The 16,721-nt window shown below is 39.9% G+C and overlaps 2 protein-coding genes and 1 long non-coding RNA gene across 8 annotated transcripts in view; 2 read left to right on the forward strand and 1 right to left on the reverse strand.

Annotated features, from left to right (window-relative positions):
- Positions 1–16,721, forward strand: part of LOC129711242 (elongation factor 2) — a 523,480-nt gene that overhangs the window by 445,608 nt on the left and 61,151 nt on the right. The window lies entirely within an intron of this gene.
- The window catches only part of LOC129711245 (E3 SUMO-protein ligase PIAS4-like), a 64,369-nt gene that overhangs the window by 6,253 nt on the left and 41,395 nt on the right, over positions 1–16,721 (forward strand). The window contains exon 2 of one of the 3 annotated variants that reach the window (XM_055658767.1): positions 4,782–5,292. The exons of 1 other annotated variant lie outside the window; for it this stretch is intronic. In XM_055658767.1, the coding sequence (XP_055514742.1) occupies positions 4,782–5,292 (511 nt within the window). Of the gene's footprint in view, positions 1–4,781; positions 5,293–14,567; positions 14,598–16,721 lie in introns of those variants that run through there. One more of the 3 variants, XM_055658764.1, reaches the window with a different exon arrangement.
- Positions 9,880–13,970, reverse strand: LOC129711251 (uncharacterized). Of its 3 annotated transcripts, none has more exons than XR_008725796.1 (2): positions 13,581–13,970; positions 9,880–10,171 (listed from the first exon to the last, which is right to left on the reverse strand). It is a non-coding gene; the product is annotated as an uncharacterized LOC129711251 (long non-coding RNA). The 3 variants fall into 3 exon arrangements; XR_008725794.1 differs by having other exon boundaries at positions 9,880–10,231; XR_008725795.1 differs by lacking the exon at positions 9,880–10,171 and adding an exon at positions 13,056–13,193.

Below are 16,721 nucleotides of genomic sequence, written 5' to 3' on the forward strand. Positions count from 1 at the left end.
AATATGTGCACACACATTACACATTTGATTCTGGTAGTTTTTAGTTCATTTTAATATTTTGCGCATCTTAACATAAATTGTGGAGCATTTTCTCTTTCTGCTTTCAAGGTATATCCATGCTAACATTATGTAAGAATACACAGATCTCCAATTTTAAAAAAAGTGCTTTAAGTCAAGTGGTGCCTTTCGACACTTCTCAAAACATTTCAAGCTTTATTTTCTAATGGTGATATTTGTTGAACCCTGAATTATCCCCAGCCCATTTTCCAATAGTGCTAAGAGATTTTTAGTACTTGTCTGAATGGGCAATTATCAGCTCATTATCATCATGAAGGCAGCAGCTATGACAATTTATCCCTCCAAAAATATTGAAGTGTTAATTAACTTGCATAATATCACATCCAGTGACACGATTGTGTGAAATACTGAGCTACCTTAATGCAATGGTGTGCTGTATAAACAGTACTGCAATCTCAAGTGGTGCCTTTCAGAACTTCCCAAGGTACTTCTAGCCAAGTCACCATTTATTGAAGTGTTAATATTGTAAGAACTGTCACAGCTAATTTGCTCATAGCTTGTCCGTAAATATTAAAATTCTGACTAGATAACCTGTTTTCGTGATCCTAATTAAGAAATAAATGTTAGCAATGATATGAGAGATGATCACCTGCTCTTTAAAATAATGCCATTAAGTCTTTCACTTTCACATAAGTACCATTAGGCAGAGTGCGAGCTCTGTTTGTGAAAGAGTTAATTACTATTATCGGTTGCTGTCATATTTAAGCTTTCCTGTTGTAAAAAGGCAATTGCTATTGCATTGTGGGACACTTGGCCGAATATCATGGCAAGGTTTTTTTTAGCTGAGTTGAATAGTTTAATCAGATAAGAAGGGGCCGGTGGGGTACAGCTAAGGCCATTGGAACCAAAGATCTTTGATTGGAATGGCTAGCTTTTGGCAGAGATTGAAAAACAACTCCATATTTGGAGGTGGCTGATGTTTCCTGGGACATTACCTCATGCAATTGATACTGAGTCTGGGGGTATATTAACCACGGTTTTCTGGTATTTCTTTGTGTGTTGCTGGAGAACTCAGACGCACACTGTTGCCTCTGGGTCTCTAAAATCACACCCATCCGACGTTAGAATTAAAGCTTTGAATGGTCTTAACTGTTGTCTTTGTCTGTTTCTAAGTGAACTTTTTCAATTGATGTCTCATTCCCTCCTGAAGTATTAGCCTAGATTTGTGTACTCCAGAGCAGGTTTGGGTGGTGTTGATTTTAATGGTGGATTAATCCTTTGTGTCTTTCTGTATGATTATACCATTTTAATCTTTTTTACTCGCTCCTTACTGCCTTTTGATTTGTTCTTCAATGTTGACATGGTTTGCTCTTTTCCATTAACTCTGCTGGTGCATTTGACAATCAAAACTGTTCTCTGGCTGACTATCCCGAATCGCTTACATTTATTCACTGGATGTAGTGACTCTGTGTGTTTTCACTGAGTATTCTAGATGGCAACATGTGCCTACTTACATCTATCTGAACAAGTAATCATGCTCTTGGAGTAAAACACACTGATAGTCCTTGATATTTGTGCATTAAAAAGATATTATTATTGTGCCATTTAAAATCTTTAAATGCATCAAAACACTTTACAGCCATTGTAGTACTTCGAAAGTGCAGTCACTTTACAGTGGAGAAAATTATCTATTATACCTGCGAGTGGACAGGCTTTTGTGTGCCATCATTACTGAGCTAAATGGAATAGATTAAGGATGGATACTGTAGCTCTAAACTAGGTATTCATGAGAGATTGAGGAATGAGAGGAATGGAAGTACCAAACTATAAAGAAGAGTCAGTGCAACACAAGGCAAGAGAAAGAGAGAGTTGAGGAGTTATAGATAGATAGTGAAAAGAATAATAACACACTGGAATACTTTTGAGAGGAAATTTCAGACAGCATAGTCTAAAACGGCTGAAAAGTGTTCTGGCTATTGTGATAAGTCTGGAAGAAGTTGCAGACCTGGAATAGATCAAACTATTGAAGAAATTTGAAGAGAAGGACAAGGATTTTGAATTTAATTAATTGGAAAAACATCTAAAAGAGAAATATGCTTGTACAAGACCTGCTTGTTTCCCACAATTTTGGAATATGTTTTTTCAATAGTGTGTGACATAATAACCCAAGAAAATTGATAACAATGTAGCTGGCAATTAATATTTCTGTAATGAAAGGGTTGTTGTTGGAACAGAGGAGGATACAAGTAGTCTTGAAATAGAGTTAATATAGCTAGGGATGAAGTGTGATCCAGAACAAGGGATCACAGTTTAAGGATAAGAGGGAAGTCTTTTAGGACCGAGATGAGAAAATCATTTTTTACACAGAGAGTGGTGAATCTGTGGAATTCTCTGCCACAGAAGGTAGTTGAGGCCAGTTCATTGGCTATATTTAAGAGGGAGTTAGATGTGGCCCTTATGGCTAAAGGGATCAGGGGGTATGGAGAGAAGGCAGGTATGGGATACTGAGTTGGACGATCAGCCATGATCATATTGAATGGCGGTGCAGGCTCGAAGGGCCGAATGGCCTACTCCTGTACTTATTTTCTATGTTTCTATGTGATGACTCAATCATGCACAGTTTATTTTGTAATGTGAGTAAAAAATTAGATGAAGATAAATGCTCATGCCAAGGGAGTATATAGTTTGTTGTAAGTGATGATAACTTTTGTAAGTTTGTGAAGAAGTTGTGATTTATCAAACCTTGTCTCTATTCTAATGACTTTTCCTCAAAATTCCATAAGAGAGTAATAGATTGAATAATTCGGGTACGGGATATTCAGTAACTTGAAAAACTTTCAGACTCTTCTAGCTCATTGATGTATTTAAAAGGAACTATAATTTCTCATGATATATGTCTCAACACCCTATGGAGATTGCAGTGAATCTCTTTTTCAACTTTCCTATAGCTCAGACATTATTTCCAAAGCTGTGTTTCCAAAATGGATATAATATTCAAATTGCGATTAGTTCAAAATTAGCCTGCATCAGATTTAGGAGCAGGTGTTGCCATATGGCTACTCAAGCCTCAAAGATCATGGCTGATGCGACCTGTGAGTTTACCTCCAATGTCCTGCTCAATCCAAAATATAAATAGTCATGTTCATAAATCTATTTCAGCATTCAATATGCTTGATGACTAATTATTTCCAATGAGAATTACAAAGAATTACAGTCATCAAACATATTGAATGCCAAGTTCCCTCTCACAGGAAAAAAAATAACAAAGCATTCAACCTGTCAGCCCCGAAGCAAATTCTAAGTTTCAAAAAGTCACCTCGCATTCCTCTAAAGTTAAGAGTTAAAGGACCATTATGCATAACCATTCAATTTCTTCATCCTGTGGATCAATCTACTGAGCTTTTATTGTGTGCCCATTAAGACTAGTATATTGTGTTGATATTTTGGGTGTGTTCTCACCAAAGCCTTGTAATTATAGCAAGACTTCATTACTCATACTCAAGACCAATTGCAATAAAGGCCACCATTCCATATGCCTTTTTAATTGCTTGCTTTACCTGCATGTTAACTTTCTTAGTTTCTTGCCAAAAACACCCAGATTCCTGTAAATATCAATATTAAATTATCTTTGCATCGTTTAAACAAATATAATTTCGCTTTTGTAGTTGACTTACTAATTTATTGAAGCTAATATTTAATTTATTCTACTACTAGTTTTCCAATTTTTGAATTATTTAACTGAATCTTAATGCTTTGGCATCTGTTCTCCTCTTTAGTGTACATCCCATGATTCTTACCAAAATATTTTCTGCATTAAATTTCAACTTATTTCTACGAAGTAATTGTCCTCTTACATTTTGACACTAATTTTATTATACAAATTTTGATTTTGTCTTTTATGTACCAGTCCCCAATGCCGATCCCAATGAGATACCTGTAGGTTTGTATTTCCTGGTTAAAATTGTAATTTATTCTTGTTCTGTTTATCAGCCAATAATTAATTTTCTATTAATATTGTCATATTTTGTTTACCCCAAAAACTTCTAATGGTGCCTTATAAAACACTTTTCAAATGTGTTTTGTGTTCGATACATTTACCTTAGTTTGTTAAAGTATGCTACTTATTCTTCCTTGCTAGATTCTCAAATGTCTGTGTGTTGCTTTTTAAAATATCTTCTATGTGATTACGGGTGATTTACTGGAAGAGTCATTGATTTTTATGAAATAAGATAAAAGCTAATGAATATTCTCAAAAACTATGGTGTAACCTATGGTACATCTGATCCATTTACTTCATCTTGATCATATTAACTTTATTCTTCTTTCGTGTCCATCTTGCTACAAATGTTGACCTTGCTGTCATCGTTCGTCCTAAAAAGGACGCAAGCATCTGGCGACAATCAGTGGAAGCCATCACTTGTCCCAGTAGATGATGGTGGTAGCAGAATTAGCTCAGGATACTTTCAGTTTCCAGCCCCACGACGTGGACGCTTCTGCTATGGGGCCATATTAACTTCAGGCTCTAATTTCTCTGTCGACTTTTTTATCATAAAATTCTGGGTCAACTTTATATGTTTAATTATATCTCTGGCACTGTCCTGCATATTATTCAGTCCAGGATGTTAATGTTTGCTTCTATTGCTATTTGCATATTTTTGTACTGCCTGTGGACTTTGAGAGTTTCTGCTGTGCAGGTTATTTTGTAAACTCAATCTTGATTTTGTTCAGAGCTCCTAATATCTCTTTCAATAAACAGTTTTCAGAATGGATGCCTCAATGTCTTCAGATCAAGAGATTCCATCTGGTGCAGAAGAACATGTGGAAGTTGAAGTATCTGTTTTCCAGATAGAAAGAGAAGAACCAGAGGATACAATCATACGAATTAGACTGGGTAATCGTTTACGACAACGAAGACGTCGTCAGCGTCTTCGTGCTTCTAGAAGTGAAGCAGAGAGAGTGGAACCATCACAAAATCAATGTCCATTACAGGATACTGCAAATGAAATGGAACAACGTGAAACTAATTCAGAGATTTTGCAGTTGAACCAAGGGGGACAACTCGAAAGCCTTCCTAACAGTAACAATGCTGAGTCTTCCACTGTTGAGGATACAGCTGATCAACTGGAAAAAAATAGAGAGACTATCGATTTACATGATTTTGAGCGAATTCTGAGGCGTCGAGAGAGTGTACGCTTGAGCCAGAGAAGGCGGCGAGAACGTCTTCGTAACTTGAGTCATAGTCTAGAATCTTCTGATCCACTTGCAAGATGTCGAGTGAGTGTAAAGTTATGTGAACAATGGAGCAAAAATTTTAAATCTGTAATCATACAGTGCTGATTTAGGTTCAGTTTGTGTAAAATATGTAATACAACTTGTTTCCAGAACATCTTGCAGGTAATTTTGACTTTGGGTGATGATTGTACGAAATGTGCAATGGACAGCTGAACTGATGGGCCTTGTACAGTGTTACTCAAATGCAAATGTATTCTCTCCCATAAATATGATCGAATTTTTGTTTCACATTTTACTATAATGATTTTCTCTCTTGAATATTATTGTGGGCCTTACCTCTACGAGTATCATCACGCAAACAGGAAATCCCACTTTCATCTGCCACTGGACCCAGTTCTCTCAGCAATTTTCTCAATCATTTCCCCAAATTATACCATCAAAAAATGGAGTTGCATACTGGACAAAAATGATTAAACATATAAACTGGATGTCCACAAATCTTTTAATATATTTATAAAAATCAACTATTGATCCATAAGTAAATGTTAAAATATTAAGTTTCTACCAAGGCAGTCTTTGAGGCTCGTGCTATAAAATGTTTATAATTCCGGATTCCCAAGAACTTGAACAGCAAAGAACAACAAATTTGATAAATGAGACTGTGGCCACTGCACGTGTCCTTAACAGTCTCTTCTAGATGTCTGCATTTGTTCGGTTTCACGATGAAACCTGCCCCCAATTGAAGTTGTTCTCGAAATGAACGGAGACATCCACAACTGCATCTGCTCCATCTTTGACGATGACAGCATCCAGTATCCATGTACCCCTGGCCCCGTTGAGTACTCACTGTTCTTAGAACACGGTGAGTCCTGCAGATCTGGCTTCCACACATACAAGGTTCAATTCCTTGTAACGACGAAGATCCTTGGGTTTTACACAGCCAGGCATCTTCGCCAACATCAATGTCTACGCATTATGTTCAAGGTGGGGTTATGGAGGGTGGGACGCGGGTTCGGCAGTGACCACACGAACACTCGCAGTAGGGTGAACTTGCGTGATATTTATTTACAAAGGTAAGAAAGTCCAGGACTACATAGGGGCGCTGTCCCTCACCATCAGAGTGCACATGTGATGACGCTGGCGATCTTGGGGTTGTCCCAACAGCTTGAGAGGAGAGGAGGCTTCCCACACTCACACACGGAGCCGTGTGGAAGCGAGTGACGGGAGGAATGCACTGCAGGGTCTGAAGGCACGAGGTCAAGGGGTCGGACTAATGGAGAACGCTGCTGAACAACCCAACCTTCCTGCTCCTATTTATAGAGGATCAGGGACAAAAAAACAGAGAGCTGCCATGTCAAACACTGGCTAACCCCGGATATATTCCAGGGTCAGCTTTGGTCTCACACCAGGAAGGATGTCAAGAATGGGAAGCCAGAATGGGTGAAAGGTCTCAGTCATGCGTAGACTCTCAGGCCATTTATATTGAGGGGGGAGGGGGGGGGGGAGAGAGAGAGAGAGTAGGAGACTGACAGCATGTTCACAATCCTGTGGTGGAACAAACAAGGAGAAGTTCCAAGAGACGTACAACATGACCCTCGGTGATCACAGAGGCAATTGGCAGAGAGTGGAGAGACAGCACTTCAGGAGACCCTTCACAAAGAGGGCTGGGCCTTGCACTGAAGGGGAAACTTTGTAAAAGTATGCGAGGAAGGGCAAGGCAAGAGGGAAGATAGACACAAAATGCTGGAGTAAGGCAGCATCTCTGGAGAAAATGACTGGGTGACGTATCGTTTCGAATCGGGACCCTTCTTCAGAGATGCTGCCTGATCCACTGAGTTACTAAAGCATTTTGTTTCTATTTTCGGTATTAGACAAGCATCTGCAGTCCCTACACAAGGTAAAAGATAAGAGGGTGCTCATTCAAATAGACGGGCTAGGCTCAATGGGCCAAATGGCCGCCATCCACTGCATCCATCAACCCCAGCAGCAATATTAGTGCCAACCATACCTCCGTGCATGTCAACATCTCCAGTGCAACACAACCCCTCTTACCCAACACCACCCTCCCGCCCCAATACCCCTCTTCCCCCCCCCCCACCACGGCGTACCCCACCCACCCGGGGCGTTCTGCCCTCCCCCGGGTCATGAGTACCCTGTCTCACTGACCCTGAGCTCCGCTCCTGGGGCAGTCCTGCCGTCACCCCGTCCATATACACGCCCGGAAACAGCGATATACGGAGCGGGCTCAGGTGCCCGATAACCAGTACCTCAGTGACCTGTCGCCCGGATTACCCGGTAACCGGTTCCCCTGATATCTGGTACCCGGTGTCCCAGGTAGGTGGGGGATATATCCCCTCGCACTTTTGTGGGGGATATATTCCCCCATTTTTTGAGGTGGGGGATAGCCTGTTTTATTATCCCCTAGTTTTTGGAGGTCGAGCAATAATAAAATAATAATCTCCAGCACCTATCTCTCATGTAAGCTCTACATTATCTTAAAAATACTTCAAACAAAAAATATTTAAATCATACTTCTACAATGCAATAAAACATAATTTTAATACATCAAATTTCAAAAATTCCTCTCCCACACCCTCCCCCCGCTGGGTCACATCGCTCCCTCGCCAGGTACCCCCGAGGCCGGTGATCAGTGATCGCCCTGCCCCTGCATTTTCAAAAATGCACCGCGGCCCCTGCAACTTCTACTGGGGGCGAGTTTCATCGAAAAATAGATCAAAACAGACATCTAGAAGACTAATGATTCTTGTTAATCAATGATTATAGAGTAGAAAATTGCTCCCCAAACATTGTACATAAATGTAATTTCCTTTTGACAGCCCCTCTCTCTATTTTTCACCCTTTGTCTTACTTTATGTAGCCTTGTCTTATCTTCTCAGTCATGCTGTATTTTGGAGTGTCTCCAAATGCACCCTTGCCTGAAAGCACCTGATTAGAGCTGAATCTTGAGTACTCATCACAATATTCCCTTTTAATTGAAGTAATCATTGAAAGCACATACATAGAATTGTAAATCAATCAACAGCAACCTATAAAAATTATTGATTACTTTTAAATGGCGATTGAGATTTTGTTCTTGATGCTGAACTTTTTAGTTGTGTGAGGTTAATGTTGAACTGCAAAGGGTTAGCTTTTGCTTTAAGTCAGCATTGAACGCTTCGCCGTTAGCTAACTTTGTCTGCCTTGTATGCATATATTGCAGACATGTTCCTGTGAATAGGGCATCCATTGTGATTTATAGCTTTGGTTTAGCTTAAAGAAGGAAAATGTGTAATCTGCATCACTTTCTCAGTAATGCATTGATTCCTGTTAGCCCGTTTAAACCCTGATTCTTCTGAAATGGGTAACTAAAAGCCTATATAAATATCACATTTCAAAACATTGAAGTCCTATTCAACCTACAGTTTGAAAATGATCGGGGTAAGTAGCTTCGTGTGGTACATATGTAGCTCAGGAACAATTAGTTAATCAGTTACTGAGTCCATCTGTGTCACCAGATGTAGTTGCAAAATATCTTTGTCCCAAGCCACCATTACCAATACGACCACAATGCCTGGGTAATAGCAGATTTTAAATAATCACTCTTTATTATTTTTTCTCATATTGATATTGTGTCGGGATAAAATAGCATTCCTGCATCCTTCATATTCCTCAAATGTTTGAAGTCTTTGACACTACATGGGATTGATTTTTTTACTCCGACCCAAATGAACAACTATTCAGATCCCGTTCAAATACATGAACTCTTCTAGTTGTAAATATGATATAAATGGCATATCAACAAAAATAAATAATAGAATGTATGTAATTTAAAAACAAATGCTATAAAATCTTATGACCAAGAGGGTCAAATGGGTAAAAGGGCTGTTTCAATCCCTCTGTACACATACTGGGTTACACATTCTCCTGACCTAAATAAAAAGTGTTAAATCAACACTGCATAGATATCCTTCCTGTCTATCCCTGCATGGTTAATGATTTTTCAGTGCTCCGGCTTCATTGAATCCCCAAGGAACTGTTTCACTATATTTTCCTTTGATTAAGCCATTTAAACACAAAGTTTTATGTCAAAACGATGCAGTCAACACAACAAAAATATACATTACAGCATCTGTCAAGCATCCTTGTGACCCCAAATTGATTAATGCGCACAAGATTATCAACTGCTGATTTAAGCTGCAGGGCCAGTAGGTATGCTATATTATTTTTGGGGAGGCAGGTTGCTGAATTCTTAACCCAGGGAAATGGATTTCTGTGACATATATCTATCACTAATAGCATTGTGGTTATGCACATTTTTTTGGGATCAAAACATAATTAACAAGGCAAGCATTCATTGCCTATCTCTAAATGTCCCGGGAATAGTTGGTAAGCCCCGCCTTGAACTACCACAATTCCCTCTGGTGAAGTTACTCTTTTGTGTTGATGGATAAGAAATTCCAATATTTGGAGCTAGCGACGATGAAGTAACTGATTATGTTTCCAAGTCAGGATAGTGTGCAATGTTGAGTTTGTTGCCAAGCACTTGAATCATTGTTCTTCTTGCATGGACTTGCATCCTAATGCAAGTCCCTTCAAGTCAGGTAGATGCAATTGGAGAAACCCAGGTGAGTGAGTATTACAATGTTTTTTTATTATACCACTAGGATATAATGGCAACCACTGTTAACTGATGGAGAAAGGAATTAACATTTAGGATGGTCGATGGGATATCAATAAGTGGACTGCTTTGTCCAGAATAGTGTTGAGCTGCTTGAGTGCTGGAGCTGCACACATCCATTAGTGGGGAGTATTCTGTCACACTCCTGACTTGTGCTTTATTGATGAAAAGGCTTTAGAATGTCAGGAGGTGGGTCATTTGCAGTAGGATGCTCAACTTCTGTGATCTTCTGAGCCAGTGTTTCTATAGATAAGATGAATTCCATGTCAATCGTGAACATATACGGTATTGATGGTGAGAGATCTGGTAATTTAAACATATGTCAAAGGTAGATTCTCTTGTTGGAGACCGTCGTTATCTAAAACTGATGTTATAAAAATGTTATTTGCCAATTACCAGCTCATATCTTCATGGTGTCGAGGTTGAGCTACATTCAGATGTGGATTGTTTCACTTTTTGATGAGATTAAACTGCCAAACCAGGAACACATACATGCACACATTTCTGCAACTAATTAGGATTGAAAGATGAACTCAAAGTGAAGCCAATAGAACTCTAGCTGTTTTAAAAGGAGGAATTTCTGTCAACTATGGAAGTTGGGTTCCTGGTAATGGGAATTATTAATATACATCCATACACTGGTAAGTCCAACACTTGAGAGATTTACTGTTTGGTTGATTGAGAGGTAATAATATTCAGTCACAGTATGGAGATTGCATCGCTTTGAGATGATCCTGAAGCTGCTTTCAGGGGGCATTACAGCTACGACTCTGACATGTAACTGGTTGTTTCCAAGTGTGAATATCTGCAAAACCCATAACGGGGTCTTAAAAGGCACAGTTATCAGCTTTGATATGTGCCATGATGTATGTTCCCAAAGCTCACCTTTGGAATGAAGAGATAGCACTCTCCTCAGGGGATTCTTTGGTTTGAAATCTTATGTAATTTGTCCAGATGAGCTGCACTACTGCCTTACATAAAAAATGATTAATTGAACGAATGACCAATGAGACAAGAGATGTGACTCGTATGCCACAGCTTAATCCAAGACAACCTCTACCTGGGAGTCAGAGACTTGCACTTATTATAATAGACATGAGAGATTTACTGTCAATGTTTTCCAGCTGTGAACAATGTAGATGAGTGTTGGTTGATAGTTACCTGCCAGAGACCTATTTACCTGGTGCTATTGTTCTTTCAAATTCTAATGTATACAAATGGTGCACTAAATAATGTTTGCATCCAGATGTCAATGGGCATTTCCGTAGTGGTACCTTGCTGCAAGGTTGAGGCTATAATGGCTTAGCCAATACTGAAAGCATTTGTTTTTAATGGTTGAAAGTAAGTTACCGAAGATCAAAGGATGAGTTTGATGAGGTGAAGGAAGACTGGCAGATGTAGATCAATGCCTGGAGAATTGGGTCAGGATGGCTAGCCAGGTGAGTGGCCAGAGGATTAGAAGAGATCCTTAAAAATAATTGGAATCAGGAGAGGGGGGGCTGGGAAGGTGATATTGAAGGTATCAGTACCTTCAGGTTTCCTTCGTTTGGATTTGCATATCAATCCTTTTGATAATGAAAACAGGAAGGCAGATTACTATCTAAATGGCGTCAAGTTGGGAAAAGGGGAAGTACAACGGGACCTGGGGGGTCCTTGTTCATCAGTCTATGAAAGTAAGCAGGTACACAAACATGCTGGAGAAACTCAGCGGGTGCAGCAGCATCTATGGAACGAAGGAAATAGGTAATGTTTTGGGCCAAAACCCTTCTTCAGTAAGCATGCAGGGCAGTGAAGAAAGCAAATGGCATGTTGGCCTTTATAACAAGAGGAGTCGAGTATAGGAGCAAAGAGGTCCTTCTGCAGTTGTACAGGGCCCTAGTGAGACCACACCTGGAGTATTGTGTGCAGTTTTGGTCCCCTAATTTGAGGAAGGACATTCTTGCTATTGAGGGAGTGCAGTGTAGGTTTACAAGGTTAATTCCCAGGATGGCGGGGCTGTCATATGCTGAGAGAATGGAACGGCTGGGCTTCTACACTCTGGAGTTTAGAAGGATGAGAGGGGATCTTATTGAAACATATAAGATTGTTAAGGGTTTGGAGACGCTAGAGGCAGGAAACATGTTCCCGATGTTGGGGAAGTCCAGAACTAGGGGCCACAGTTTAAGAATAAGGGGTAAGCCATTTAGAACAGAGTTGTGAGTCTGTGGAATTCTCTGCCTCAGAGGGCAGTGGAGCCCAGTTTTCTGGATACTTTTAAGAGAGAGCTAAATAGGGCTCTTAAAGATAGCGGAGTCAGGGGATATGGGGAGAAGGCAGGAACAGGGTACTGATTGGGGATGATCAGCGGTGCTGGCTCGAAGGGCCGAATGGCCTTCTCCTGCACCTATTGTCTATTGAAAAATTGGACATTTCATAGGACTCATCAAGAATAGTGATCCACTTTTTAGGTTAAAAAATTGTGTAATTGGTAAAGACACTTAAGAATTTAGAGAATAGCTTCCTATGCCAAAACAAGAAACAAGTTTTTCTGCAATCTAACAGATGGTGAATTAACTGTATTGTACAAAATGATTTTATTTATCTTGTGAGTCATGGAGAAACCAAATTATTATGGTACAAATACTGTAATTAATGGCTCATCTGATATGTACACTCAGTCATAGAGCACAGAAACAGGCCAAGTCAACCTTTGGATTTTGATAGAAACAAACTTATTTGTGTGCAGCTACAATAGTTTATATCCCATTTTAAAATCAAATTCTCATTCACATAATGAAAATTACTCATTTTCAGTAAAATAGGAAATTTAAGGATAAATTGGGAAAACACATATTAAAAGTAATTTTATATTCCACTGAATATTTAAAAAATAAAATATTGGCCCAATGTAAAGTAGAGTTGATGTAAGACGTTATCATTATAATGCTACTGCGATGGTAAATACGTAGGAAACTTTTATAGCAAATATATCATATAATTTTATACTGAAATGAATAGTTAATTCAAAGCAATCTTTAGTTTAGTCAAATTTAAATATCAATTTCAGATTAAGTGTAATTAGATTCTGGGTTAATGAAATCAGATTGACCAATTAAATCCTCTTTCAAAGTCATACATCCTACCCTAGTTTTATCTTCTGATTTTATTGAATTTGTGATTAAGTTCTGAGGGATCCAATATCATTAGCTGGAAGTTCAAGTTTACATTGAGAACCGACGTACCAGAAATACCAGTAAAGGACGACCATGCTGTCTGAAGAAGGGTCCTGAACCAAAACAGAATAAAGTTCTTACTTGCAGCAGCACAACATACTGAATAGGTAACATATATAAACTAACAGAAAAAAAACTATGATGATAAAAAACCCAAGTGTGCAAAAACAAAAAAAACTGCAACCCAGGCAGTTTAGTTCACAGTTTAATTTAAGTTCATAGTGAATTGGCATTCATAACCTGCTCGATATTGGGAAGAAGCTGTTCCTGAACGTGGACGTTACCATTTTCAGACTCCTATACCTTCTTCCCAATGACAGGAATGAAAAGAGCGTGGTATGGGTCCACGATGACATTGGCTGCCTTTTTTTGAGAGAGCGCCTCTAATAGATGCCTTCGAGGGTGGGATGTTGCCTGACCCGCTGACTTTCTCCACTCACCATCACTCTTGCCTATTTTTTGTTGTTGTAGTAAACCAGCAACTGTAGTTTTTTGTGTCGCCACACGGTCCTTGTCCGATGGGTGCACCGAAACAGTGCGCGTGACCTCACAACCCCGTCTCGCGGTTCTCCTTTAAACCGCCGCGATCGTTGGCAACCGGTGCACGTGCACGAGCGCCGCCGCCACCACCTGATTGGCTCCTCGGCCGGCGGGGAATGAGTCTGCGCGGGGCTCACTTGGGGAGCAGGTTCTCAGGGAAGAGACGGGAACCAAAAATGGCGGAACAAAGCGCGGCCAAGGTAACAGGGTCAGCGTGCTCACGCAGTTGTCGGTGTCGGAGCAGAGCCAGCGGTCACATCTTGAGGGTAGCAGGGATTTGAATGAGTTCCGGTTTTCATTTAAAAAAAAATATATAGTATTCTACCTGAAGGTGCTTCGGGCTGAGCGTCCCTCATCCCGTTACTGAGCATGCTCAGAACCGGTTCTTTTTCTGTTCTTAAATTTCCCGCCAAAGTCTCTTCCCCAGTTGTTTTGGGGAGGGGTGAAAAAAAGAAAGAGGCCGTCGTCTTCCTGAGGGGGAGAATTACCTATGTGTCAATGCAGTGCACAATGGGGTATTGCAATGTTGGAAACACGACAATCCGTTCGCCAACAGCAAAACTCCGGAAATCCGGCACACTCTGGGTGGTGCCCTAATAGCCGCTCATCCGCAATATTGGGTGTTATTCGATATCATTACCCCAAAACGTTTTTAATTCACAAGAGTATCACAATTTATCTGTGAATTCCGTAAGTTTAAAGGGGGCGTGGGCACCTGAGACCCGGTACATTAAATGAGAGCCCGTGGGAATTGATGCTCCGGCAAGTCGGGTCGGGGCGAAGAGTACGGCAAACATCTAGTGAACCGGATGCTGTTGGGAATTCTGAACGGTTGGGTAGGATATTCTCCGAGTTTTCGAATACAGCTCTGAGATTTTTCTGAAAATATCAGACACTGTTTTATGTTCAGTATCAGAGTAAGTTCCAAACATAATTATAGTTGAGAAATAAAACATTAATTGAGCGTGACTTTACCATGTCGCTTAATAATTTTAAACGTTATTTTGCATCCATTTGATGAATCTTAATGTAAAGTTTTATTCAAACAACGTTTAAGTTGCGGTCCTTCAAACTCACTGTAAACTACACTCAGGGAATAGCCTAAAATGACTGTTGTGGAAAAATGGAGCAATTATGACTGCGTTAGTTTCGAATCTATAGTACCACAAGCGAACACCTAGTGTAAATGTCCAAAGTTTGTAAAAATATGTATTTCATTAAATATTTTACATTAGCGTCATACAATACAATCCTTGCTGACCTGATTTTATAATTGAAATAGTCCAATCTGCGTGCATTTTGCCAATGTCCCTCTAAACAATTCCGATCAATGTACTTGTCTAAATATTTTTTAAAGATTGCCATAGTAGTTGCCTCTGACACCTTGTTCTATTATGCACTAGCCTTTATATGATGAGATTACCCCTCAAGTCTCTTTTAAATCTCTTTCCTTTCACCTTAAAACTATGCCCTCTAGTTTTGGTCTCCACTCTGGGAGAAAGATTGTCCTTATCTATGCCCCTCATAATTTTGTAAACTTTAAAGGTCATCACTCAGCCTCCTGTGTTCCAGGGGAGAGTCCAGCCTCTCCTTACAATGCAAGTCCATGAGTCCTGGTGAATTTTATTTTTACCCTTTTCAGCTTGATGACACCCTTCTTAATACAGGGCAATCAGAAATGCAGACAAGGCTCCAAATGTGGTCGTGCAGCTGTATTATAAAATCCACAATCCTTCACTCAATACTCTTGCCAACAAAGGCCATTTTCAAGAAACAGTGGACCTGTACTTCCTGTTCTCACTATTGTACAATATTCTCCAGGCACCTACCATTTATTCTGCCAGTCCTATCTCACTCTTGTCAGAGTTAAAATTCCATCTGATTCCTTGGCCTGTTGCTCCAGTTGATCCAGATCCTCATGTTAATTTTGATGGCCTTCCCTGTTGTTTACTATACCACCAATTTTGGAGTCATCTGCAAATGTACTAACCATGTTAGTATACAAAACATTAATACAAATATCAAACAACATAGGACCCAGCACAGATCACTGTGGCACACCATTGGTGACAAGCCTCCAATCAGGAAAACAACACTTCACAAGCACCCTCTGACTCCATCCACATTTAATTTTGAAACCAATTGTGAATTGTTCTCTTCACCACAACTCGCTTCCAGAGACCCCAGTGGCCTTTCCAGATGAGACAAAGGTTTACGTGCACTTCTAACTGTGCCTGCTGCATTCAGTGCTCCTAATGTGGCCTTCTTTACATTAGCGAGAAGAAGTGTAGTCTAGGCAACTGTTTCACAAAACACTTGCACTCTGTCCATAAAGTAGACTGAAACTCCCTGTTGCAAACCATTTTAGCTTAATTTTAGCACATTCCCATACCCACTCCTCTGTCGTGAGTTTCCTCCATTGCCAGAGTGATGCCACACGCAAACTGGAAGAACCGCACTTCATATTCAGCCTGGAAACTTACCGCCCAACATTATGAACATTGAATTTTCTAATTTCAAGTAATTCCCCCACACCCCATATCTTTAATCCTTATTTTCTCCCATTCCCCCTTAGGTGTGCGCATACCTCTCACTATTTACCATCATCTCAATCACCCATAGATGTGATGTCCCATAGGAATGAGCTAATGCATTTGGGAAGGTGCAAAGAAGGGAGAATTTGCAATAAATATTGACCAATATGGAAGAGCAGATGTAACTTGAATATCTACAGATCCTTAAAGTGGCAGTAAAATGATTAAAATATTATATGTATGGGATGCTTTCAGCCATTAGCTTAGATAGCAAGAGCTAGCACAAAATCAGTAGGCTGATTGGCCTCTTTTGTGTAATGTAGATATATGGAAGGAGTTAAGCTAGAGTAGCAGATAGACCACAACTCGAATACAATGTAACATTCTGGTCACTTCCGGAAATATTTCGTAGCTTTGGATAAGCAGAGGAGAGGAGATGTTAGGCAGAGGAAATTTATGAGATGTTGCCAGTGCAGAAAAAAAAGCTTTAGGTAAGATTAGATAAGC

Source organism: Leucoraja erinacea, chromosome 29, assembly GCF_028641065.1.
Source record: "Leucoraja erinacea ecotype New England chromosome 29, Leri_hhj_1, whole genome shotgun sequence".
Lineage (NCBI taxonomy): Eukaryota > Metazoa > Chordata > Chondrichthyes > Rajiformes > Rajidae > Leucoraja > Leucoraja erinaceus.